General features: G+C 42.7%; 1 protein-coding gene across 9 annotated transcripts in view; it reads right to left on the reverse strand.

Annotated features, from left to right (window-relative positions):
- prdm16 (PR domain containing 16) overlaps positions 1–25,502 on the reverse strand; it is a 177,544-nt gene that overhangs the window by 4,410 nt on the left and 147,632 nt on the right. The window contains exons 4-16 of one of the 9 annotated variants that reach the window (XM_069526109.1): positions 22,046–22,186; positions 17,087–17,189; positions 13,153–13,354; positions 12,912–13,059; positions 12,474–12,627; positions 10,188–11,823; positions 9,947–10,031; positions 7,777–7,949; positions 7,338–7,415; positions 6,765–6,934; positions 4,877–5,048; positions 649–906; positions 90–270 (exon numbers count right to left, since the gene is read on the reverse strand). In XM_069526109.1, coding sequence (XP_069382210.1) covers positions 90–270; positions 649–906; positions 4,877–5,048; positions 6,765–6,934; positions 7,338–7,415; positions 7,777–7,949; positions 9,947–10,031; positions 10,188–11,823; positions 12,474–12,627; positions 12,912–13,059; positions 13,153–13,354; positions 17,087–17,189; positions 22,046–22,186 — 3,501 coding nt within the window. Of the gene's footprint in view, positions 1–89; positions 271–648; positions 907–4,876; positions 5,049–6,764; positions 6,935–7,337; positions 7,416–7,776; positions 7,950–9,946; positions 10,035–10,187; positions 11,857–12,473; positions 12,628–12,893; positions 13,060–13,152; positions 13,355–17,086; positions 17,190–18,479; positions 18,954–22,045; positions 22,187–25,502 lie in introns of those variants that run through there. The other 8 variants (XM_069526105.1, XM_069526103.1, XM_069526104.1 and 5 more) reach the window with 8 other exon arrangements.

Raw genomic sequence — 25,502 nt, forward strand, 5'->3', positions numbered from 1 at the left:
ACTTGTAGCTGCTGCTTCTCGGGTACATGATTCTGTCTCATCTTTCCTGTCCCTCCCTTTTATTTGACATCCAGAAGCCAGTCACATACCTGGGTTTTAGCCTGCCTGTACAATGTCTCTTTCAATGCCTCCGACTCTAGTGAAGTGTTAAATATGTCTTTAACGTCAAAGGGTTGCTCGTCACTGGCTGCTTTACGGAGCCCATCCAGGCTCTTGGGAAAGCTGGGCAGACCCTCCAGGTCCAAGAGAGAGCCCTCCTCCTCTATACACCTGTACACCAGGGGGGTGGATGGAGGGATGGATGGCAGAAACGTGGCGATATGGATAGGTTGACAGGTGGATGGATGGAAAAGTAAATGTGGAGGTAGGATGGATGTTGAGTTAATGCGATGGTGAGGGTAAGGAAAAGGAAAGAAAGAAGTTAAGAGAAAAGTGGTTAATAAAAGGGAAAGACAGATAGAGGGAATAAAATAGGAGGAGAAGAAGAAGAAGTAGGAGCAGAATCTGACCTAACATTTGCTAAAAGTGAAATATGGACTTTTTAGTTTTGGGTATCCATACAGGGAATTACATGTCCAGTCTGTGTTTCACCTCCGTCCCTCTCAGTACAGTGTGAATTGTATGTGTTGTTTAAAAGATGATGAATACCTGCGAGTGTGTTCATAGCTCATAGCCAGTGGGGTTGTCTCTGACTCCTCCTCTTCCTCCTCCTCTTCATACACTCCTGTTGTGACGGGGGACGGTGACTCAGGCGCCTCGTCGTGAGACTTCTCTGTCAGGCTGCCTTCTTCTTCCTCCTCATCATCGCCTTCCACTTCCTCCTCCTCTTCCTCCAGCCCCTGGAGCCCGAGCTTGGAGTTGGACAAACTGTGGCTTGGTGGGCGCTCTTCCTCAGCCTGGTCTGATCTACACAGGGTCAGAGGTCACAGGGGGGAAGAAGGGTTAATAATGTTGGAAGGTGCTTCAGAAACCACTGACCTTTGAACTCCAGCAAGAAAACTATGTTTTCACTCCTGTCTGTTTGTTGACTTGTTTGTTTGTAGGCAAAAATATGCAAAGGATTCCTGAAAAAACTTGACGGATGCGGTCAGGGAAGAGTTCATTACATTTAGTTGGGGATTTATGATTGTTTTAAACTCTCTTTACCATTTTTAAACCTTTTAATTGATTTGTCAGAGAACAATTGATGGATCTTGATGACAAAGATCCAGGGCTGATATTTGTAGATCTAGTGAATTTAAATGTGGTTTCACAAGCGGACTTTTGGGCATCTTCAAATTCAAATTCCAAACACCTTAATTTACCTCGGAGAACTGTGCTCTACTGAGTTCCATTCTTGTTCCTGCTTTATTAGTCTGTGGTTCAGACATTTTTGTTTTCTTTCTGTGAAAACAGGTGGGTTTCTTCTCCTGCCACAGACCAGTGTTTACAGTTGTAATACTCATTCTGGCCACAAGAGGCTGGAGTGCACCAAAAGCAGGAGATTTGTTATTTGTACTCAAAACACAAAGTACATTAAATTTTTGGAATATAGGACAAGATGGTGAATATATTACAAAAATAGCAGAATAATGTGGCTGCAAGTTCTGTAACATTATTACCTTATCTTTCTTTTGGTAAGAAAAAAGGTTTTCATGCCAGACAGACCAAAAAAATCCTCACAATTAAAAAAGGGGAAAAAGGTTGTTAAGATAAATAAATCAATTATTTAGCTTCTAGAAGTGGATTCAAGTGTGAGTACAGTCTATTTAATCAATCAGGAGCAATTTAAGAGAAATAAATCGGAATCCTGGATACTGTGTCCAGGATTATAAAGAAAAAAGAGGAACGATTTTTAGATGAAATAAGAAAAGAACATCTCTGGTTTTACTGTATTTTCTTGTAACTACTTTAGTCTCATCAGTCCCCCGTCCTTTTTGTATAATTAAATCACTGAGTGCTCTTTTGGTTGTTCTACAATGACTGAAAAGTGAGAACTTATTTTAGCTTGTTCTCTGTGGTCTGTGTCCAGGTCTGGGAGGCTGCTGCCATTTCCTGACCAGCTTTAGACATGACTCATCGTTGGCAGAGAGAGAAACATAAATAGTCTGTTGACAGCATGCACAGTTCGACCCCAGTGTCCACCCAAACAACACGGGTGCTGACAGTGTTTGCAGAGCGCTTTTCAAATGGCCCACATATGATTAATTGGTCGGCTCGTCGGGAGCGGAGCAGGAGATGGCCTGCTCCAGTCTGGTTGCTGCGTAATGGTGGAGCATACTTTGTGTGACTGAGGGAAGACGATGGCTGATCTGCAAACAGGCTATCAGCGCGCCGCCATTATGAGCTGCCATCTGTACATTTTCCAGCCAGCACCCCAGCTCCCCTTCCATCACCCCCAGACCACGATGTCATGGCTCATGATATCATTTCCTCTGGGACGGCAAATTTACCCCTTCCATTTTTTGCCACACGGTGGACATTTATCAAATCAGACAGGATCACCTCTGGGACCGAGTGCACAGGGACAGGATTGGGTCACACACAGTGGGTGGGTAAATGCAAGTAGGGGGACTTTTGAGTGGGGGGGTGGAGTTCTCCTCTTTCAATCTGGATTAAATATCACCATAATCAAATTGCAGAGCTGGTTGGCGGGGAAAAAGTCCATGCCTGTGTACAGAGAAAGAAGCGTAGCTCTGACATAGGGGGCCCTGGGTTTTGTCATTTAGTCTAAACACGTCAGTTGGGTGTTTGTGTTAGCGGGCTAGGAGTACGGGTATGGCTAGTGGAAGGGGGAAGAGCTCCATCATCAGTGGATCTCTTAGATAAATGCATCAACCCCAGTCCCCCTCAGGGTCCAAACTGCCAGCCGCTGAAGCCCTGTCCCAGACGAGGACCCAGCTCCAACTTTTAGATTTATTCAAACCATAGAGCTCAAGCCACGTCCTGGATCTTTGTTCCAGACCCTGATTACTGTCCAGAGGAGACAGATACTGAGAGACAGAGTCCATCAACACTGCAACATTGGAAATATCCATGTGCATCTTAACACCCCTGAACTCTTTCACTTTAAAATTCCCACCCTCAGACCAGCAGTGGTACCTCTGCTTCTACAACACCCCCAGCTTGGAAACAAGTCAAACAAAGTTTTGGTATTAAAACTCCAGCTACCAGGGACTTTTATTTTGACTGGCTGCGATGTTGACAAAAGGGTTTTTAAAGGAGGAGAAACTACATTGTGAAGGCGGTTAAGAGCGATTACAGATAGTTGAACGTGAATGTGTGTTTGCATTCGGCGTTTGACTTCAGTCACTCAGAGGGAGAATAAACAGTGGGTCGTCTGGAGGGAGGACAGAAAGCATAACACTTAGGCTGAATTACAGATATTAAAATGTCAGGCCAGTTTGTTGTGGATGAGACTCAGTATTGATCCCAGATGGCAGAGGGGCTAAATTGCCACTGGGTCTGCTGGCCGTAATGCGTGTTGACAAGAGGGAGGAGGGGGTTGATGGAGGAAGAGGCAGACAGAAAGTGAGACGACCAGAAAGGAATTCGCATCCTGAATGAGAGAAAAATGAAGAGTGTGTAGAGTGAAGGAACAAGGGCAAACCACTGACTGAAAGAGGAAAAACACGTTCATCCTCCTTTTCTTTCACGATGCCCTTGTCGAAAGTTTTTTTTTATGTAGCAGGAGACTGACCCTTTCTTTCACTGTTTGGTTTGAAATCATAATTTTACAAGAAAGTTCTTGTTTTTAGAGTGAAAAAAGAAAAAAATCACTCACAGGAGGACGACTCCTGCCAGCTTTTGCTGAGCAGAATTATTTATCAACTACTGTCAGCAGGTATAAATTGCGGTTCTCCGCAAAGACTTAATAAAGTTGTCGGAAATGTGTGAAACTGGAAAATCTTGAAAAGTTCATATTAGACTCAATTCACATTTTTACGAGAATAACACTCAGTAGAGCACAAACCTCCACCAAGGCCCAGCAGTCCTTTTAAATTCAAACGAACTGCACCAAATTTCACACACTTCAAGATATCAGTTCTCTAGATGTTCCTGTTTTTTTCCATCAAGATCCATGAAAAAAGTGAAAAAATGTCCCTCACAATGTTAGAGATAGTGAAAAGAAAATCCTGGAAGTTTTTTTAAATGGACTCTTCCCTGACCCATATCACAACCACCAAGTTTCATAGAAATCTGTAGTGTAATCTTGCTGACTAAAAAACAAACACACAAACAGACAGTAGTGTGTTTGAATGGAAAGTTGCACATTTTTGCTCTGTTTAAAAAAATCAACATGCAAATGAAAGTCACCTATTTTTTTATTTGAAATTCGCCTATGCACTGAAGAGAATTAGAAAAGATTCCTTGGCTGCAGGAGTTAAGGTAAATTGTGGATGGTTTAAGAACAGCTGCAAAAATAAATATATATTTAATAAAAATATTTTTGTCTCATTTGCAATAAATTAACTGTATTCTAACATATTAACTAACCAACTGTAGCTACTGTTAGTTTGTTTGTATGTTTTATGAAACTTGGACACTGCTATGATGATGCTCAGTATTGCCATGCATCTTCAACCCACTAGAGGGCGCTGTGCACTAAGCACTAACATTCTGGGGAGATGAGGGGGGGGCCTCTGAGCACAGCTGTTGTAAACACTGTGTTTTCCTGCATATCCACATATGTTTGGATCAAATGTCCAGATAGGACGTGAAGACAAAGTGAGGTCATGTGACTGTTGATACTTCTTTATAGTTTGCGTTTAGGTTCAATGTAGGATGAGGAATGGGGGTAAAGCGGGTATGCTCCTGGATCAAATGTAAATCATTGAAGGGCTTTGCAGAAATCTTAACACAAATGTGGTTTGGGTGAGCGTGTTTTTTTTGTTACCTCTTATCCATGGAGCTGGAGGCCTGGTTCATCTCACTGTTGGAAATAAAGTTGCGGATTTCTGAGAAGTATGAGTCCTCCTTCTCGTCTAAAAGTGCATGATTGTCTGGCTCGGAGTTTGGCGAGGAGATCGTGGTTCCTAGGTTGGAAAGCATCCCGGACTGTTGGCTCACTGTTGAAGAGAGACACACACACACACACACACACACACACGCACACACACACACACACACACACACACACACACACACACACACACACACACACACACACACACACACACACACACACACGCAGAGACATGCACATCAGCCACACATCCAAACACAGAGGGATGATTAGTTTGATGATCATCAGACATGCATAATAGATGAGTATGAGGAAAATGCAAAACATCATGAGGGTTATTATTATGCCCATTATTCACATTGTGATAATAAATCAAAAAGCTGAGATGTGCATTTTTTTTCTTTTGGTTGAAGGAATAGTTTCTGGAATTTTGTGTAAAAAATAAACTGTGGCTAAGGACAAAAGACAGAAGGAAGACCATTGTTTGATTTTTTACATGCATCTTCTCCCATTCCAAGAAATGTAAAGAATACCACAGTTACACATTGTATCCCAGTTAATTGAGAACATGCACTGAGATACGTGTGATTGAGACAAACAAGGACTTGAATTTAAGTCTCTAGATATTTCTCTCATCCTAGAACACTACATTTATATGAAACATTATCCAGGAAGAGCCGAGGTGAACTGCAGTGATTCCTAAACAATAGATTTGATGTTTACTTCTGTCCTGTTAACTTCCCCCCGGTCGTCTCGCTCATAAGACAACACCGGCCCGTCCCTCTCATACAGTCTGAGCTGATCAGTGTTCACAGGCGGAACCCTGCTGAATATTCAGGCACGCTCACACACAGGAGGTGCTCGGTTCAACCACAGTCTTCCACTGTTGGCCAATGTGCAGTCAAATGCAAACCTTGCTTTAGACCTCGTATTTAGGTAACATTTATAGGTTTAGAAAAATATTTACACAATAATATATTTTTAAATCTGTTCCCATTCTTACAGATTTTATAACATTGGGTCTTGGATGTATCTCAGTGGTATTTAAGGGCGAAGGGACTGTATAATTTACAAAATATAAGAATATCCATGTTTATGTTGAATTGAGGAGCCTGCAGGAGCCAGGCAGTGTTTTCTCAGTCTGTATCTTTGCCGTATACATCAAATAATTATAGCAGATGTTTACTTCAGAATTAGGAATCTGTTTTCAGCTTTCTAATTCAGGACACATCAGGAAACATCTGGTCACTCTGCCAAGAGGAACTTGTTCATGAATTGCCCCCTATTAACAAAGTCACATCAAACAATAGAATTCTTTGGTATTAGAGAAAGTCATTTTGTACGTTGGTGCCGTCACACAGCTTTTTACGGCTCCGCTTTGAAAAAGCTGCACACATGGATTTGCTTGTTTCATTTAGGTGTCATTTTGAATTTCGAAATGTAACATGGTTGTCAAGCACAAATCACTTGGATGTAAATGCTCAAACAAGCAATCACTCAGTAGACAAAACTTTCTTTTTCCATCCTTCGACGGGGGCATACTTCCATGACAGATGTGAAAAAGGCTGCTTTTGGCAACAAGGTGGGAAAAACGAGTGTGAATTCTTTAATTAAACGGTTTTCCCTCTTTAAATCATCCACAAAACCAAACGTAACATTCTCTGAGGTGTAGATTTAAAATTTTCCAAATGAGTAATGCAAACCATTCCTTATTCAGTCCAATAACTAAATACCAATTCTTGTTTCATTACTGCATTTTACAGTTCTCCAAGCCTCACTTTACTCAGAGTCAACTGAGTCATAGATGTTGCAAACTGACCAGGAATGTTCTCGTGCTCGTGCTTCTTGAGATGGCGGTCGAGGTTGGTTTGCTGACCAAAGCAGCGGTTGCACAAGTGACACTTGAAGGGTTTCTCCTTGTTGTGGATGTTGCGAACGTGGCGTTGAAGATTGGACGAGATGCTGAATGAGCGGTCACAGTATTTACACCTGCCAAAGGAGAACAGAAGGATAATGAATGTGGTTTTAAAGCGAAGCAGAGTGGCACAGTGAGCAAGGACCAAAGAAAATAGAAGGGTTAGTGGTGATTTTATTATCCGGAGGTGAGCAAGTAACTCCTTGAGGCTCTGTTTTTGAATATGTCTTAAAGAAAGAGCAAATTGGTTTTAGAAATTTAGAGGAAAACAACTTGGAAAATCTTTTAGTAGCTGGAATGATGGGAAGATTGAACACAAAGACGAATGATTTCGACTACAAAAGATAAAGATTAAAAACAAGATTAAAATAGAATAGAATAGATTAGGCAAACTGTGATTTGTGAATATGGGCAAAAAAATAAAATTTGATTGATTTATAGTTTGATTGATTGATTGATAGAATAAAAATAGAATACCTGTAGGGTTGTTCCCCTGTGTGCGTCCGCAAGTGTCTCGTGAGGTTTGCTGAACGAGGGAAGATTTTCCCACAGTACCTGGAGTAGAGAAGGATGGATGATAATCAGTCAATAACTCACAAATCCCACAATTAGATCTGTTTAAAGATGTTGTCTTGACAATTTTACACCTCTTGCATTAGATCAAGAGGAGTCATGTATTAAATTAGTTTGAATTAGCAAGGACACAAACAAAATACAAAATAGACAATTTCACACTATATATATTAATTTTAATTAATATTAAATTCATTTAAAAGAAAACCCCAAACTATTCAAATTCTCATTTAAAATATTTTACAATTGTAGTTTATGAAATGTTTGACTTTGAATCAGTCTTTGAGGCAGGTTGAGCACTGCAGATGTGCCCTCTATGGACCGGCCTGCCAGCAGAACTGACCTGCAGGCGTAGCGCTCCTTGCCCTTGCGGAGGATGGCCTCTGAGAGGGAGGGTGGTGGTGAGCGGAAGTTGAACAGTGGATGAGCTGAGTGTTGCAGTGAATTGGGCGGTACATCAAGTTTCAGAGCGCCAAAGCTCTCCAGCTTCTCTGTCATGGTCTCCATGGCTGACATCTGTGGGCAAGGAACATGTGGAGAAAAAAACCAAAAACAAAAAGAGGATAAGATAAAATATATGAGAGATTTTATCGATCTTACCATTACACCTCAATAGAAACCACTGAAACAGGTATGTGTGTGTGTGTGTGTGTGTTTGTGTGTGTGTGTTTGTGTGTGTGTGTGTGTGTGTGTGTGTGTGTGTGTGTGTGTGTGTGTGTGTGTGTGTGTGTGTGAGTGTGTGTGTGTGAGTGCGCGTGTGTGCTTGTTTTAAAGCAAAAAAAAAAGATTGAAAACAAAGACACAATGTCAGAAAAAAAAAAACATGGAGCGAGGGAAAGAGACAGAGAACGGAAGCAGTGAGGAAGCAGTATATCAGAGGTTAGCCTTGTTGTTTGTTCTAAAGGCGAGTCACCTCCATGACCTATAACACATTCACCAATGCTCAAGTATCATTTCTCCAGTGGGCCCTCCTCCCTACACCCTCACCTCTAGCCTCAACCAGTGCTTTGTTCTCCCTCTCTACCTTCTTCTACCAAAGCTACTGTTGCAGGCTGGCAAACTGGTTAAATGAGGCATTCAAGGGCCCCACGACAGGACCCTTACAATATAGTTTGAGATACCCCCAACCGATAGCCGCTTCCCCTCCCCTAGAAGCTTGCAAACAAAGGGGGCCAGTTATATAGAAGTTTATTTGCCAAAAACAGCTTACATCCTTCCTATTTTAGTGAATACGGGACGGGAGAGACAGGGACAGACACTCTGTCTCGACGTGTTTATTCGCAGTCTGAGAACGGGTGGAGCGGCGTGATTCCATCATACGACTGAATTAGAGGTGGCATTGTGTTTGGATCACAGGCAGAATCGCAGCTGAGACAATCCGATATGAGACCTTTACTTGTGTGCCTGTGAAAACCTTTCATCACAGGAATATCAATCAGTTCTGAGTATTGATTTACCAACACTGATAAGCTTTATCAATTAAATAACAGAGTAAATCATGTGGCTTGACATCCTCTCCTTTGAATGAAAATACAAATAATCAGTAATCTGAATCCATCTGTCCAATGAAGAACACAGTTGAGTGCTAAAGAAGATTGTGAGCAGGGATGACTGATGCACTCCATGCAAGTTTTTCTTACACCTCTCACTTGTAAAGGCAAAACTACACACATAGATTTATATGTAAAAGTCCGATATGTCAAAGAATGCTCATGTGTAAATGTATCTGTCTGTATGTGCACCAAATGTGTGTATTGCAAAGTAACAGTTGACTGAGGACACAGATTTCCAGGTCAGATTAAACCGCTTCCCCAACGAGAGCCCCCCATTCTCCTGGACACAAACACAGGATGTCCTTGATGGACACGGTGCTATTATCTAGCCAGCCAGCCAGCCACAGAGAAAAAAAACTTGGAGGGGATTGAGTTATTAGTTGGCCTGTGGGCTCTCAGCACATGAAACAATGCCACGACTAAGATTAGCATGGCCAAGAGAGGTACAAATCAAACTGTTATTATTCTTTCTTTTATTAATACTATCATTCCTTGCAATCAAGATTTGCAGAGGCAGGGGAGGGCCCAGGGACAGTCGAACAATGTGACTGATTATCAAAGGGGCTGCGATAAGAGACTGTGTCTTCTGAAAAAGGTAAAAGTGACGAGGTACACAGGCGCCATTTGGTAAACAAAGGAAGAAATCATACAGAACCCTTGAGAAAATAACATCAACACTGTGGAATGATGGTGCATAGGGCCCTATCAATTCAGGTTGAAGCGGCGTGGGAGGCAGGAGTGAAGTATTTTCACATAATACATGGTATGAACATAATAGTTGATAGCATCTGGGAGTAATAAGCCTATATGTAATACCTGGAGTCAATTCCCCTGTTTGGTATTCCCTCGCTGTAGTTTTTGTTCAAAGTGCATGTACCACTCACTGTTTCTAACTAAGATTACAGCTAGCGCCTTCCTAGATTTGCAGTGTGTGTGTGTGTGTGTGTGTTGTAATATTACCTGTGGGTGGAAGAGTGGCGGTGAGGGCCTGAGGAACTTTTCCTTCAAAGCTCCTACGGGGTCAAGTAGCTTCCTCTTTTCCACCCTGCTGGACCAACAACAAGGCAGAGGGTTACGTACCAAGGTCAGGTTCAATCACACACTAACCACCAACCTCTACCCTCCTCAATGTGTGTACATAAAAGGCTTGATGTTACTCAAGTAGCAACAGCAGTTTCTGGTCGAATCAGGGCTGAAATACCTGTATATGGGGTCCATGAAGAATGCAGAGGGCTTGGCGTAGTGCAGGGGTGGTGGCTGATGTGTTTGGGCCTGGGGCTGCTGGTGCTGGGAGATTGAGGATTGGTGCAATGACTGGGAGTGGGGGAACCCAACTGGTGTTTCATCCTTGATGGAGACCCCCTTTAGGACTCCATACATGTGGTTCTTTCGATTTTGTGGCTCAGCTGCCATGCCATTATGACCACCTCGGCTCCGGCTGCCAATGCTGAGGTCCAATGGCTGTTCTTCACCGCTGGATATTGCTAAAGGTCCGCTACTGCTTCCAGTGCTACTGTTGGGGTGTGAGGGGTTTGTTGGGCTGGGAAGAGATAACTTGGTCTCCTTGGGTTTTGTAGTGAGATCAAATGGTGACTCTACTGTGGGAGCAGGAGCGCCGGCACCAGAAACTATCTTATGAAGCTGCTCTCGAGGTGACTTGGGCTCTGCCTTGAAGAACATACTAGGATTGAGGGCACCTCGATCAGCACTGAAGGGATAGAGGGAGTTGTGGAAGTTGGGCAGGAACTGGAAAGGAAACATGGAATGGTAAGGCAATGGACCCATCTTCTTCTCCTGATGAAGACCAATCAAACCTGGACCAAAATATTTCTCTGCAATAGAAGCAATGGCTTTGATGGAATCTGTGGTGGCATTGGCATTTGTGGTAGTGGGTAAGAGGGCTTGCTCATCAGGTGGAGGGAAGAAGGAATGCTGGGATGATACAGAAGAGAGAAATGGACGATCAATTGCGAGATTCCCCGAACTAGACACGGCTGATATCAACGCACTGTTCATGTCTTCTGACTGGTGGCCTTCTTGACTTGACATGGCCCCAGATGGCTTCCTTCTTTTGCCACTTCGCTCGCGTTCACTCTCGCCGTCACTCTCCAGGTCAGAGCCATCACCTGAAGCAGTACCAGTGGTGGTGTCCAAATCTGTCCCACTTGTGGTATTAACGTCTTCAAGATCACTTCCGTCTGACATGTCTGCCATCTTAGATTTTGACTTTGCTTCTCCAATAGAGGACAAATCCAGTTTGTTCTCTTTTTCTTTGTCTTCCATCTGTGTCAAACTGTTGCCCCCATTGCTGTTTGTCGAGCTGACCAGGGACAGTGGAGGTGCATGTAGGGGACTCCGAGGCAGCTTCACCTCCTGACTGCTGCTGCCCAGCGGGCTCTTTATCAACGGACTAGCCGGCAATAAAGGTGGTCGGGGATACAGTGATGGTGGGAAGATACCTGGGAAACCATGGGGAAGGGATGGAAAGCCATGGGGTCCTGGGGAGAAGGGCAAGCCAGCATGAGGGTGAGGTCGGGAGGGAAAGTAGTCAGTGAATCCTAACCCTGCCTGGTTTAGACCTGAAAGGTGGTGATGATGGGACTTGGTTTTAGCCATGATGGGGCTGGAGCTCATGGGGATGCCAGGGTTGAACATCCCTCCAGGAGAGCCATAATGATTTTTGCCCTCACAGAAGCGACGGTGCTTGTTGAGGGAGGAGGTAGTGCTGAACAACTGCCCACAGTCCTTACACTTGATCTGGGTGCGGCAGTCAGCATGCATGCGCTTGTGGCGGCAGAGGTTAGAGAACTGGGTGTAGGATTTGTGGCACACCTCGCCTGGGGGAGCAAAAAGACACAGCCCATCAGGGCCTGGTTAAACCCATTTTAACACTGTCTCTAACTCTGAATACCAAATCAACTTCAACATACATCTGAATGGAAACTGATGAAATAGTCCTAGAGAAGGAAGGGAGCTGCTGTGGGTGAAATCAACCACTCATTCTGCAAATGGAAACAGCTAAATCATTCCCGATTTACTTTAGCTGCATTGTGATTTAATGCCAAATAATTACTGAACTAATTCAAGACAGAATAACAACACATATGTTTTCAATTTACTAGAAAAAAGAGGTCCTGAATCATAATTAAAAAAATCATATATCAACATTGTATTTGCTTATTTTTCAGTGTAAAATTGTCCAAAGATATCTCAACTACATGTCAGAAAGCCTTCTGTGGAAGAGGAGCTTAAGTGAACGGGTCAAATTATTTACAGTATAATCAAATTAATAGCAACACAGACATGATTTCTGGACATGAGTGTGCTTAGTTCAGAAGATGTAAGCAGAATAAAAATTTGTTGTACAGGGAGAAGAAAGACAGAATAATGGATGATGGAGAGATTGACGAGGTAGAAAGGAAAGAGGCGTAAAATAGATGCAGTGATAAGGATGAGGTCATCATTATCTCCCAGTGCTCTCACTTACAGATAAAGGGTTTGACACTGCTGTGGATGTGCTTATGCTGCTTGAGGCCTGACGAGGTGGCGAAGGTCTTGCCACACTCAGGACACGTGTGAGCGCGTGCGCCCACGTGCTGGGAGCGGATGTGGCGCTGAAGGTTGCTGGGATCTGTGAACACCTGAAATTTGAAATCAAAATGCAATGCATGCCATAATTAACAGCGCAAAAATATAAAGACCATGTATTTTCTCCCTGTTATATTAGATTTTGACATTGTAATTTCTATTGAAATAACAACTCTCTCTCTAACATCCACATACATTTGCAGTTCTTTCAGAATGACTAAAATCAATGTCTAGAATTGTTATGAACTAAGGCTAAAATACACAAGACCATCAGAATTTCTGAAGCAGTTGAAGCCTGTGTGTCATGTGTACAACTTACGTGCCGGGTGTGCTGTACCTTATCACAGTTTTCACACTCAAAGCGCTTGCCACTGTCATGTGACATCTGGTGACGGATGAGGTTGGACTTCCAGTTAAAGGCTTTCGGACACTGGTCACACTTGTATTCCCTCTCTTCTGTGTGGACTATCATGTGTTGGCCCAGACTTGATGAAGAGAGCACAAGTTGATCAGTGAATAGGATCAAAAGTGTGTGCTGACTATATATGTTTTTTTGTATTATCATTGTGTCTGCGTACCTGTACTCATTTGGAAAGATCTTCTCACAGTCTTTACACTCGTGGACGGGCTCGTCGCTGTCCTCGCGCTCCTGTTTGAAGTCCTCTCTCAGTGTGTCAAAGATAGAGCCTGCGCTGGTGCACGAATACTTCTGGTGCCGCCGTAGCTCGAGCGTTGAGGAGAACAGCTCATCACAGTCTTCACAGCGGTACATCTGCTCGTCTACACAAACAGACACACACAGACCTGTTGAGCCATCACACACATTCAAGTCACTATCATCTTAACTATGTGAAAACATGTTTCACATGAATCATCTGTTTAAATATTATAGTTAAAGTCTACATATCAAATCTCAAAACGTGGAATATCATTCTCCATTTTCAGGTAAACCAGATTTCTAGAGGGGGACAATTTTTTTTTTTTTACAATAAGGTTGTCAACAACTAAGGGCAGTGCCCACTGACTTTGATCAATGCAAACAAAAGTAGAATAGAGCCTTATTTACATCCATTAATTATTCTCTGAGAAATCAATGAAGGTGAAAAACACAAACTTGCAGTGATAAAGAAAGTTTAAAAGAATCCTGGATCTGCCCACTAATTCAGATCCGAACCAAAATGTAATGGGTTCTTTCTTTGTTCATACCCCAGCCCTCCAGAAAATTTCATGAAAATTGGTTAAGTAATTCTTGCGTAATTCTGCAAACAAACAAATTAAAACTTAACCTAACCTAACCCGAAGGCAATAGCTATATTTTATGGAAGACGAGACAATAGTGACTTTGCTGCAAAAAGAAAAGGGTGAGTGTTTATTTACATTCTTTAGGTTGCATCTTCAGAGCCAAGAATCCAACTGTTATAACAGTGATATAAAAATTGTCGATAGTCACTTAACAAGAACAATAGTCTATCTCTGTGTTAGTTACAGCTAAATAGACTCCCATTCAAGCAACAATCCTGTAATTGACATTCACATAAAATGGAAATCAATTAGCAGTGAAACGTAGCCTTCATTAACACAGCTAATTGCTTGTTAAAGCAAGTGTTTGCTTTAGACTGTTGGTGTAATAGCACACAGGGGAAACAAGAGGGGCTGGTCTTCCCCTTCCATGTTGATAACCTTTACAATACTTCTCACCGTCAAGGTCAAACGCATAAAACTCGGGCCAGCTTTTTCAATAGCAAGTTCCTGAGTCAGACGCCAAGTTCAACAGATCAGGGAAAAGCCCAGTGGAGAGTCTTTGTGCAGGAACACAAGTGTGTGTGTGTGTGTACATGTATTTATGTGAGCATTTTCCAAAAAGAATGAGCCACAAGTAACAGAGGTAATCAGGGGCACAGTGGCGCCAACCCCATGGTGATTTCAGCACCACCCTGCTATGTACCCTCTTTGCCATGACCTAAGCAGCCAACGTCTGAGTTGACCCCCTATAGGTGTCCAAACACACCACACACACCCATCCATCATTTCACGCTGCACTAAATGGGTTTATCCAAAACGACTTGCAGTCTTGCAGCTCACCTGTTTTCTACTCCATGTTGCCGTTTATCCAGCTGGAACTTCTTGGACACATTAAAAGGGCATTAGTGGAGCCACATCAATGTTTTCTAACCTTGGGGAGAGGGATAAATGACCTTTTGGTCAATGGCCCATTACACTGAGCTCAAATGCTAAACTAACTCTGACACCAGCGTGCACATATTTCACAAAGTACAACTCCTCTTGCAACAGGAGCCTTTGAGAAAGCTTCAGGTGCATATGGATCCTCAGGTGTGTGTTTCAGCGAGGACACACACAGATGAAGGGGCTTTGCGTGTGCGCATCGGCGTGCCTGCATTATTTCAGTCTGGCTGGTCTGGGCGCTTGGGTTGGGTTGGAATGGGGTGGGTGAGTGTGCAGGGGGGTTATAAAGGGGAGACTAATAGCTCTCTGGGAGACGAAGGGAAGCACAATTATGTGCAGTTTAGCAGCTAATCTGGGAGCATGGGTGAGGTCTCGGGGGACTCCTCAAGTCCTCTGCTTCAAATTCCTTCTCTGATAAGCCAGACACGGAGAGTAGGGCTACACTGCCAAGCTCCCACTCAGCCCTGCTACACTAGCTTCCCTCTCTCTCTCTCACACACTAACACAAATACATGGAGCCAAGCACACAATACAGACACTTTGATCACTGCTGGGAGTGGACAGCTGCCTCTCTCTCTCTCTGTTTTCCTGTCTCACAAACATCTTCAAACGGCAGATAAATTATAATGCTTGTTTTGTTTCTCCCTGCCCTCCTTCATCCCTCTCTCACACAAACACACAATGCCAAATACTTTGGCTGTGACATGCACGCACATTCTGGCAGGTGGACTGTCTCTCTTTCCTCCGTCTGCCTCTGTCTTGCATGCACACACAGAGGAAATGAACAAATCATTTACAAGTCTGCTCCGCCTTTGACACACTCCTACAACACGCCAATCTGGTTCTCGTCCATACTCTTGAGCTACCCGATTTGAGATCAGTGCATAAACTGTGCATCACGCAGAGGGGGAGGAGGACTATGGTGAACTGCACAACATCTCACGCACATCTTGTACTCCCTCCATCCTTTCTTATGACCAATGACAAGTAAGAGTAATCAGATTTTTAGTTTTTCATCCTAGAATCCAGAAACACAACAAAACAGCGTTTACCTGACAACAGCACTTCAGCACAATAAGTCCAAGATGTTTTCAGAAAATACAGCGGAACTACGGACCCTTTTATGCTTAAGTGAACATTGAAAGAAAAGACCATGTCGACATTGAACAGCTGTCCAAGTCAGATTATGAGATAAAATATTGAACATATTTAGTCTGACGTGCAGAGACATGGTTGAAAGGTAGTGAGCTCTGCAGTGAGTCAGGTTACCCACTCAGAGGAGGGGGAGACGGGCGGCCGAGAGCACCTACAAATGTGGTGGCCTTTGAAATGTGAGACTCTTTGCAGACAGCAGAGCACCTCACACACACGATCTTAAGTGTTAATATAACCGCAGAGCAAAGATCAAATAATAAATGCACAAATGAATTCTCAACATCAAATTTGATTTACAAAAATCCAAAATACCAAATTCTTCCACACGAATCAAATTGGAAACATTGGCTAAAAGTGAGTACATCAATATTTAATAAAATGTAATTATCAGGTTCAAACAACATATTTTATATTAATCACCAATTTATCTATTCTTGAGTATATATGTTGCTAGTGAGAGGCCAATCATTTTTAAGAATATTATTAAATAGTTTAATCTTGTTTCATCTGATTGTATATTTATTGACTTGTTCATTTATTATATTTTTCTGGTTGTAAGAGCACATGGCATCAAATAACTAAATGCAAGAATGTGGCAAAGAGTAAAGATGAAATATCACAGGTCAGCAACAAAATTATGAATTTTAATTTGGCCTGAAAATAAAAAAGATTTCATATATTGTTCTGTGGTGGAGGTGAATCAGTTCCAAACAGCTTAAAGTTCCTGATGTGTTTGGAAGGATACTGTTCTGAATACTGTCTGTCTGATCTTCTCCTTAAGAGAAAAAGCTTCAACCTGCTCAGGACATGTGCCAATTTATTTTTCGGGCCGAGAGGCCCATTAGCCACATCCCAGCTTTGTGAGCGCACAGTTCACACCACAGCCTTCATTATTATTGGCAGGTCCATTTTAAATGACTGGTCCACACGCGGCCTTCAGCCTCAGGCCTCAAAGGTGGATTTAATTCCTCTCTGGAAATTCATGATTTAAATAATTCACATTTCTCGAGAAAGAAAAAATTTAGTTTCTTGAAAGGAGAGATGGTGTCTTTTTTTCTGTCCCTCCTCTCATCACATGTAGCGGCCTCGGGAGTGTGTTGGCCGCTTAGAGCAGCACAGGATGCAGGTTGGAGTTTGTTTAAAATGTGCGCTAATGACGCGCATTAATCTTACCTTGTAGGTTGGGTGCCATGGATCCCTCGGGGAAAATACCGTCCTTCATATACACTAAAAGCTCCTCCCCTGCGTCAATGTCCCGCACCGATTTATAATAAATCTAAGAGAGAGAGAGAGAGAGAGAAAGAGAGAGAGAGAAAGAGAGGGAGGGAGGGAGACTTTAACTTCATGTCAACATGGTTTTAATAAGCCTGAACCTTCACATTTATTATCGTAGTTAAAGGAAGGATTCTATGTTAAAATTGATCATATTAACATATTCACATGTTACTACTAAGAACATAAAACATAATGCATGTCTAATCTAAACTATATTATCCAGAATAAATAGAGGATCATTTATGAAATATTAAATATTCACACTTTTACTATTTATTTGTCCAAATTAAAAGGCTGTCAGATATTATTTGAAAAACACACTAAATTATTCACTCCACATTCAGTCACACGTTAGAGAAAATAAACAAAACGAATATGAAATAGATTACAATTTATAGACCGTTATGGATCAATTAAAATGAGGGATAGATAAGGTTCTGTGTTCTTTCACAAAAAAGACTTAAACGTTGATTAAAAGAAAAGCAGAAAAAATAAAAATAAAAAATGAAGCTGTAATGAATCTAAACAGTCCGAACGAAAATAAAATACACATCCAAAAGCTTCTCAGATGTGTTTTTAATATACAGCTGCAGAGAACCGCAGAATGTCGGGTCTCATCTGCACAAAACAATCCCTTTCACTCAGGTCGTTTTACCCTTAGTGATCCAGCATAAAATATTGAACTATTCACTGATTTTAAGGTTTATTTTTCACTATCATAAATACGAGGAAAACTGACATAACAAGAATATAATTTATGACAAAATCCGAGACCATTCATTTCCCAAGGCCTCATGTCTCTATCCAGCATCCAGAAACATATGTGAACCAAACTACACTCATACATTAAAATACACCTCAAAATGTATCAAAATCAAATACCTTAAAAAAACTGTAGTTTAAGTGAAAAATACAACAGCATCGTAATAAAACACATCTACTACAACTGGCTGCATGAAGAAACATGTGGCCTCTGAACGCATGGGGGCGCTCTGCACCAATCCAACGGTGCAGACACACACACACACACACACACACACACACACACACACACACACACACACACACACACACACACACACACACAGTGAGGAAAAAGCTGGTGAAAACTACTCGCAGACTTAGTGATCCTAAGATGAGACCAGGACCACCTTAAAAAAGCTTCTTATAATTAACAACTTTAAGATTATTAGGCCTATGATTGTTATAATAATACTCGTTATTATTTACAGAAGTAGCGACACACACATTATGGCTGCGGACTCTTCTCTCTACACTTTTCCGACCTGACCTTTCTCTTCTCCGTGAGCCGGAGGAGTTGGGAGAGTTGCGCGGCGCTGCGGAGAGCCTCCAGCTGCAGGAGCACTTCAGTCCCGGTGGAGTTGGCGACACAACCCATAGTAGGTCTACCGGGGAGTAGAGCGCTGGAGCGGGGCGCAGGAGCGGACCTGGGCCGGGGAGCGGAGGTCGCGGAGCAGCCGGGCGCGCTGCGGACGGACGGACGGACGGTCGCTGATGGGTCCCTGTGGCTGGATGAAGCCCGGCGCGCGTCTGCCGGGCTGAGCTCTATAATCTAGTCAAGTGAGCGAGTCTCTCTATGATGATGAAGATGATGATGAGTCTCTCTCTCTTTCTGTCTCTCGGACTCTCTCTCTCTCTCATTAGTGATTCCCTAATGCCCCTCGGTGCTCTCTCGGTTACCCGTCGGCCACTCCTCCTCGTCTTATCTCCAGCCAAAAGGATTGAGGGATCTACGGCGCAGACCCCTCCCCGCATCTCCGATCCCTGCAGCCGCCGCTTGATAATAAATCTATTATCGATGTAAATAATGGATGAGACAGCCTCGGCAGACTTGAACTCTCCCCGCTCCTCTCAAACACACCCATGGACAGCCCGGACTAATACACGCACGCGAATTTATAGATAAGATCATAAAAATATACCTTATCGATCGACGTATTGATTAAATGTCACTTAACTCCTGGTCAGAGCGCTGCAACACTGTTTCCTTCACTTTGTCATCTAACTTATCTGCACTGAGTTGGGAACCTTCAGGTCAGGTCTGGATTCAATTAGATAAATAATAATAAAATAGTAACTTTAGTACAAATTCTGGGGAAAAAATTATCTATAGCCTTTGCACTCATCAGAAAAACTGTTATTTTCAGAATTTATAACCGAGTAACATTATTATTTCGACTTAATCAATATCCTGACTTTATTTCTCCGGAAAACAAACAAAAAAAGAAACGCAACAAAAATATGTTAACTGGAGAAAAACACTTGAATGAATTATACAGAATGAATATAATTAGAATATCTTATTTGCTCAATTATGGAATTATTTTACCACAATTTGTTTATGAAATATATATGTCATGAAATAGCATATCATTGTATGTGTTTAGATTTGTTTGATACATCTTTTTGTGGTAAGCAATTTCTTTTCTTTTTAACAAAAACAGACAGTTAATAAGGACTTTTTAATTACCTTCTTAATTAATATCCATAGTGTCTTCAATATTTTTAATCTTTCAAAATCTTTGTTTTTTGTGTGTGTGTCTTTGTCTTTTGTGTCTTTCCTACAGTACAAGGCCTACACATTTATGCCTGTCTTGACCTCTTCCCATCTCTGTCCAGTGTTCAGGGGACAGATGCCTCATCGATCAATGCCAGCCGCAGGGCCTGCAATAATCCCCCACCGTTGCCTCGTACACACATACACACACACACAGGCCCACAAACAGTGTCTGTTTATTGATGGATCCGTCCGGGGGTAGAGGGGCAGATCAAACACTGTTGGAAAGGGCTCCACTCAAAAACACAAAAGATGAAGGACTGACAAGAAGGTGGACAAGGTTCATCTCTTTTTCAAAAGCCCATCTCCTACTCACACTCACACACACACACACACACACACACACCACCCATCGCGCTCTCTCTTTCTCAGCCATTTCCTTCACCAGATGCAACTTTGGCCTTAGAGCCACTGAATGGGGTCGCTTACACACCAGTTTATTTGTAATGAATGGGAACTATTTTATTGTGGTAGGCACATGCATTCACACACAAACTCACACAGACACACACATAAAACGCGGCGATTGGCCCGAATATTGCATTAGGATGAAACTGCAAGCAGGGTCAGGTGAGAAGAGTTGTTTTGAAACAGTGGCTGCAGCAGATACATGCAAATAGCACTAGTACATCTTTCTGACACACACACACACACTCACACACACACACACACACACACACACACACATAAAAAAACACATAATAAAGCAAGACCAGCACAACTTCTGTTGCATATGAAACATATAAAAAATAATATCAAATTATTGCAAGACCATAAACATCTAAATTATGCATGATCATTCATACATTTGTTCATCGTGCATCATTAATGACAAACAAATAAACAAATAAATTATCCACTTGCTTTTTAAAAGGTTACTCCCTGCATCTGAATTTGCCCTGTGTGCACATATTTCCATAAACTCATGCATTGTGCATGCTGATACGATAAAACAAGAAAAGAAAAATCACTGAATAGTCTGTTAAATTATACATTTTAGCACTGAGTGGCTGCATATGTGTGTGTGTGTATGGGATGTTTGTAAATAAATGATAGGGTCATACCTGTGAGCCACACACCAAGCAACTGGTCAGGCAAACAAAAGCAGAGCCATATGCTCTGTACAAACAACCACAAATACATCAAAAACCCATCGTGCACGTGGCCTCTACTGGGTCCGATAATTCTCCACAATTTTCATCGGTGTCCTGATTCTTTCTTTGACATTGTGTGGCAGTGGCAGGGGGCACTGATGTGAAAATCTTAAAAGGATTAGGCGGGTTGGTGTTGCCAGCCAATTGGTGCTTGTCAATCTCGGAGGCCCCTGTTTGTTCGCTCTCTTACCAGGTCCGAGTCGCCTTTCTCTCTATCGGTCAGGCTTAATGTCTATGGCTTAAACGGACACACTAGCCTGTCCCCTCGGTGTGACAGAGTGACAGGTGGCAGATCAAGACACAAGGACGGAGAAAGAAGACAAAGACAGCGAGGAACAGGCGGCTAGAGACCGAGACAGGAGGGGGGAAAGAGCCATGTAGGCAGGGATTAGGAAACAAATAAGAGTGGAGTGACAGGAATGTGGAAACACACAAACACACAGTCATATGGATGCATTTGGTTACTGTCACACTGGCATAATGACTCATGTCTCAGTGCCTCATCTTATTCCTGCTTTGTTCCTTGCGTGGTGTTTGTTTTGAGCAGGCCCATTTTCACTCTCAAACTGCACTGAAATTAAAATGAAATATGTGTGAATACATGGCAGCTGGTATTTCTTTTAGCAGGAACTGGGACAAGACTCAGCGATGCATAACAGGAGAAAAACAGCTTCTGCAGGGCAAACAGAAACAGGGAAATATGCTCATATATTGCAGCAGTAAGTTGTGGCACATTGCATGGGGTTGAGGTTAGAGCCTAGTTAAGCAGTTGGGGTTTTATGGGCACTGACTGGGAGCCTTTCCAAAAGTATCTGATGCCCTACGTAAGTTTCTTCAGAGCGAGAGTGGATTGGCTATAGAGGCTGCAAGAGAGAAACTGCTGTCTCTACAGAAGAAAACCAAGTTCTGTGTGATGGTGATTATATGACTCAAAAGTGTCAGGTTATTCTTCAGCCTCTGGACGTGGTCATTTCCTAACGGCACTACAAACTGGCCCTGCCTACATTTTGCCACCACAATGGTAAACACACACACACACACCAACCAAGTGTTGACAATTGGTGGATGGGAAGCAACCAAGACAATTCCCCCATCTGCAGGGACCATCTCTATGGCGTCACTCACCTGGTCTCCGGTGAGGTGACAGGCTGCGAGGTTCTGCTCCTCAAATGACGGGGCACAGCGGACATATTTGAGCCAGCTGGGGCTGGTGGCATCCGGGCCTGTGTCCAGCGCAAATTTGACGTTTCCCATGTCATCCACCACCTGTTGGGAGAGTGACAGTTCACATTAAAAAAAGAAGGGAAATATATTTATGAAAAACAACAGGTTATCATCAAACGACAACATTTCTTGGAATATTTCTAAAAGTGACATTTTCAAGGAGGTTAGGGCAGTTTTAAATGTAACATTTGAAATTGGCACATAAGAAGGCTATGCCAGGAGTTTGATGTCAGTCAACCTTAACACAAACAGAGGCAACGTGTCAGTGGGTGTTAGGGCCACCTAACCTTGTCAGTCCTGACAACTGGAAGAGGAAAGAAAGAGAGGAGGTGAAAGGAGGAGGGAGTAGACTAACTGTGGCTTCTTTCACTTGTCTAAAGACTTTCTCTGGCACATATTGATCACCTTTTGTAACCCCGACACCCCCTGAGACTCCAAGAGCAGGTTTCACGTTACCCGCTTTCACAGAGAATGGAGGAGGATGGAGGTAGAGATGAAGGAGGAAGAGGAGAAAACGAGGAGAGGGGCTTATTGTGGAGCGAAAATTGAGGGGAAAACCAGGATGGAGTAACAAAGCTGCATCTTTGGCTGAAGAGAAAATGGGATCTCATTCTTGATAAATTCGTTAATTATGTATGAAAGATCTATACAAGTTGCCAAAAGAACCAATTTTTTTGTATCAGACGACAATAATTGCATTTATGAAACAACAAAGATTGTAAAAGCAAAGACAAAAAATGTTGCCTTCTCCTCTTGGCTCCTTTGAGTGCATTTGTGTGTGTGTGTGTGTGTGTGTGTGTGTCCATTGGCATCTGTGTCTGTGGTGGATTTCGGTGGTACTGGGGAATCTGGGGGCGGCTCGGCTGAAACCCCTGAATTAACCCCCTCGACCGAGCTGAGGGCTGAAGCTCCGATTTCGCCCTCGGCACCGCATGTGATACTGAGCCTGTGCGATTCCTCCGGGGAAAACTGGCCTGAGACAGAACAACTCCTCTAATTACAACTCCCAATCAGCCTGGCCTGAGTTCAGCACTGACCTCTAGCTCGACTCTTGCACGCTCCTAATCACAGTCGAATGTCTGCAGAGGGAAATCGAGGTGTGATGGAGAAGAACCAACAAACCCGCTGACGTTTTTAGATGTGCAAAGTTCGCGAACTTCACTAACTGGCCTCCTTTTCTTGAGGCACGCTATGGTGCTCTTTTTCCCAGCTCGTAAAGTGTGAATGGTCATGTTCTTGTTGTCTGGCTTGAACGCGAGCAGGAGGCGTATTTTCGTGGGCGGGGGTGCAGGTGCCAAGTTTGGTGAGTAAATATATATGTAAAGGGGTCTGGTTGGAGGTGTGGAAGAACTGCCATGTGCTTGTTTGTACGAATACGGTAACCGTTTTAGGTGGTTGGGTGTTCGCAGGGCTTGATGTAACAGTGATGTTTTGCTACTTTTGAACCAAGGTGTGAGTTTACTCTCTTCACATACTACACTTGCTTCAGAATAGCACTGCCTGTTAGTGCCTCGACTAAAAATAATTCATTAAAATCTTGACTTGACTTGCTTGAAATAAAACCGCTGCTTGTGTAAATGCATTTGCTGATTGTGAGAGTGGAACCGTTTATGTAAATCAGTTCCTCTTATGTATTTTTAATGTCAATTACACTGAGTTACGCAGACAAGAACACTGGAAGATTTTACATATAAACTGAATCTCGTCTCTTCCTCTTAGATTATCACTTCAAACACTCAAGTGATTCCAGGCTTTAATTTTAGGTGAGGAAACTGATAAACACATACCCCTTCACAGGTATCATACTGTCTTATGAACACAGAGATCATGGTGGTTTTGCGAATGTGAAGGTAGATTATCTCGACTCCGAACAGAATGCACATGTAAATACTACAAAACCTACATATCGAGCCATTCGTATTCATACACACACATTTTGGTCGCACCTCTTCTCCTACACACACACACACACACACACACACACACACACACACACACACACACACACACACAGCTGAGGGTCTTGATCGTGGGCTTAATGAGCAGCAGACCTGTGTGTGTAGTTCGTGCACATGTGTGTGTTGTCTGGGAGGCCTGCTAACACCCTGTCTCCGGGTGGAAGCCTGATTTATAAGGCTTCAAATGAGGTGCAACAGAGAAGGAGAGCCAGAACAAGCCCACGGCTGATTGTTTGTTTATTTACCTTTTCTTTTTCATCCCCCCCCCCCTTCCAAACTCCCTACCTACGTCATGTGGGTGACGAGGACTCAGCTGGAAATCATCAGCTCCACGTGTGAAAGGGTTTCAAGAAAACAAAGCCAACCTGACTACTGAAATTTTTTTCCCACAACCCTCTTCTCAGTCCAGAGGCCGAGACAGAAACGATGATGCTGAAATATCAGAGTTGTTGTTTCTGAGTTGATTAAATCACCATTACCTTCATCTGTCCTGTCATTCTCTCAACTTAACTCTCCAAGCCAGTTAATCAGGGGCCTGCTTTCAACAACACATTCCTCTCCTCAATTAAAGGATTCCTATTCTTAATTGAGTTGAATATATGAGTGAGTCGACAATAACAAAATTCTATTCACCCTGATCAGTGTTGCAAATTTGGAATGTGTCAAATTTGGAAAAAAAATTCAATTTTCAATGAGAAAATAAAGGTGAACAGTTAAATTATTACTCAAACTGCCTGTAAACATCCATCACTGTGTTGAGATTGAGTTGCTGTTTCAACTTTGGCCTGCCAGACTATGAGCACAGTTTCTTTGTGTAGTGACACAGGGGCTCACTTTCTGTTTCACCGCCTAATAAATAATTTTCACATAATGTGTCAAAACTGTTCACTGATGATTGGCCCGTCTCGTGTTTCTCGCCTCAATACATTTCGTTGTCATAATTTCTCTGGTTTTCTAGATTTCACCGCGTTCAGTGTAATTCTCACTGATACGTTTGGCAAAACAAATGAAGATAAGATCAAAGTTGTAATAACTGAGGAGAATTATCATTTAAACAAAATAAAGAAATATTCACTCTAATTAAGTGTATTCCTACATTCATTCAAAACTATAACACATTTCCACAAAAACAAATTTATCCCACAAGTTAGATCTATAGTTTTATTTTAACAGTATCAGGAAATAACCTGAAGACACACACACATGCATGCACGCACACACATATACACACACACAATTGCACACACACTCACAAGCACAGACACACACACACACACTCACAAGCACAGACACAATGAGACTTCGGTGAGAGAAGCGCCTCTGAGTGGACAGGATGCAGGGCAAACTCCACAGGAAGCTCTGATAAGAGCACGACACTTGTATTGCTCCTCACAACACAA

The sequence above is a fragment of the Paralichthys olivaceus genome, chromosome 6, assembly GCF_024713975.1.
Source record: "Paralichthys olivaceus isolate ysfri-2021 chromosome 6, ASM2471397v2, whole genome shotgun sequence".
NCBI lineage: Eukaryota > Metazoa > Chordata > Actinopteri > Pleuronectiformes > Paralichthyidae > Paralichthys > Paralichthys olivaceus.